Source organism: Temnothorax curvispinosus, unplaced genomic scaffold (assembly GCF_003070985.1).
Source record: "Temnothorax curvispinosus isolate PA1 unplaced genomic scaffold, ASM307098v1 QBEX01000027.1, whole genome shotgun sequence".
Lineage (NCBI taxonomy): Eukaryota > Metazoa > Arthropoda > Insecta > Hymenoptera > Formicidae > Temnothorax > Temnothorax curvispinosus.
The window spans coordinates 1,097-2,458 of record NW_020209807.1 but is presented as its reverse complement, the minus strand read 5'-3'; the positions used below and the strand labels follow the sequence as shown (position 1 = coordinate 2,458).

The 1,362-nt window shown below is 37.1% G+C and overlaps 1 protein-coding gene across 1 annotated transcript; it reads right to left on the bottom strand.

The window, feature by feature from the left end:
- Nucleotides 1–52: 52 nt before the first annotated feature.
- LOC112457826 lies at nucleotides 53–667 on the bottom strand (the record flags this gene model as incomplete). Its single annotated transcript, XM_025021459.1, has 1 exon — nucleotides 53–667. A coding segment is annotated over exon 1 (615 nt), but the record flags the coding sequence as incomplete, so codon positions are not given.
- Nucleotides 668–1,362: the final 695 nt, after the last annotated feature.

Sequence of the window (1,362 nt, the reverse complement as noted above, 5' to 3'; positions counted from 1 at the left end):
GCGTTGCGAAGACGGCAGCCAGGCTGCAACCACCGATCGTAGATGAACTCACTACAAATGTTGACATAAACTGCAGAACCAATGCGATTTCATTCACAGGGCTAAATCTCGTGTCGATGATCTTGCTATAAACCGGACACGTCAGCGGGTGCGTTCTAAAGGTCTCGTTGCCAACAGTGACAGGTACAGTCTTCATCACCCTGGCTAAGCTAAACAGCCATATACCGCCGTGCATAATCACCCCACAGATCCCGGCGACGAAACGACCGAACTTGGCGTACTGCAACATTATTTCGCGTTCTTCGAACTTATTTATGATTTTCCAATCTTCTTCCATATGTCGTATTAATTTACGAATGTCGCCACTACGTTTCAAAAGCACCCAGTAATTTACCGAACCCATAACTCTGTGAAGCAACGGACCAACGACAAGCAATTTCAGTTTGATGTTGGCTTCTTCGAATAACACGAATAGTGCGCATGGTATCATTATACATGCTATCACGATCACGCAAATAAAAATGTGTAACAATACGAGTATCTTGTTTGAGCCGTTTATTTGTGACCATATACCAATTGGTTTTAGGAACCATCGATTCAGTTGAAGACTATAATCATTGTTACTCATAGAGCTAGTACCTGTGGATATATGTTTCGACTTCGTCATTGTTACTTTACGAAGGCTCCCGATATACTGTCGCGGTGGACGGTGCGCTTGCAAGAATTGTATATTCGTATATGCGCCTGCGTCAACTTCGAATGAAGTTTGGCAACTTCATATTAATGTTTTTTTTTCTGAGAAGCACGCTTGCACGTTCGATCAATAATCGTCTATAGCGTGTTTTTTATTCTGTCAGTTTGACAGGAAACCGTATATAAAGAAGGATATGCGAGTACATTTATGAAAGTACACTGAGAGGTTTTGTTACTATGTGAACAACGAACATTTTTTGCTGTAATAGCTAAAGTTTTGATGAACTTTGCTATTGCAAAAGGTTTTGCTACACGGAGAGAATTTTTTGTTAATTGAATTTTGAATTTTACCTTTTTTACTACAAATTTGGGACAACTTGGCAACCAAGGAATTTTTAAAATATACAAAAGACATTTTACGAACAACGTGATAAAAATTACCAAGCAGAGTGGTAAATTTTGAAAAATTATTGATATTTCTTAGATATACTTTAGTAAAATTAATCAAACATATTTTATATTGTAATGTAATAGATATTAATATTTTTTATTATGGTAGATATTAATCAGAATAGCTCGCATAAAATTCTTGGTGGTACATGTTGTCCCACAATTACCATGATTTCAGGGTAAATTTTAAGAGAAAATTCTCTCCTTGTATTATTGCAA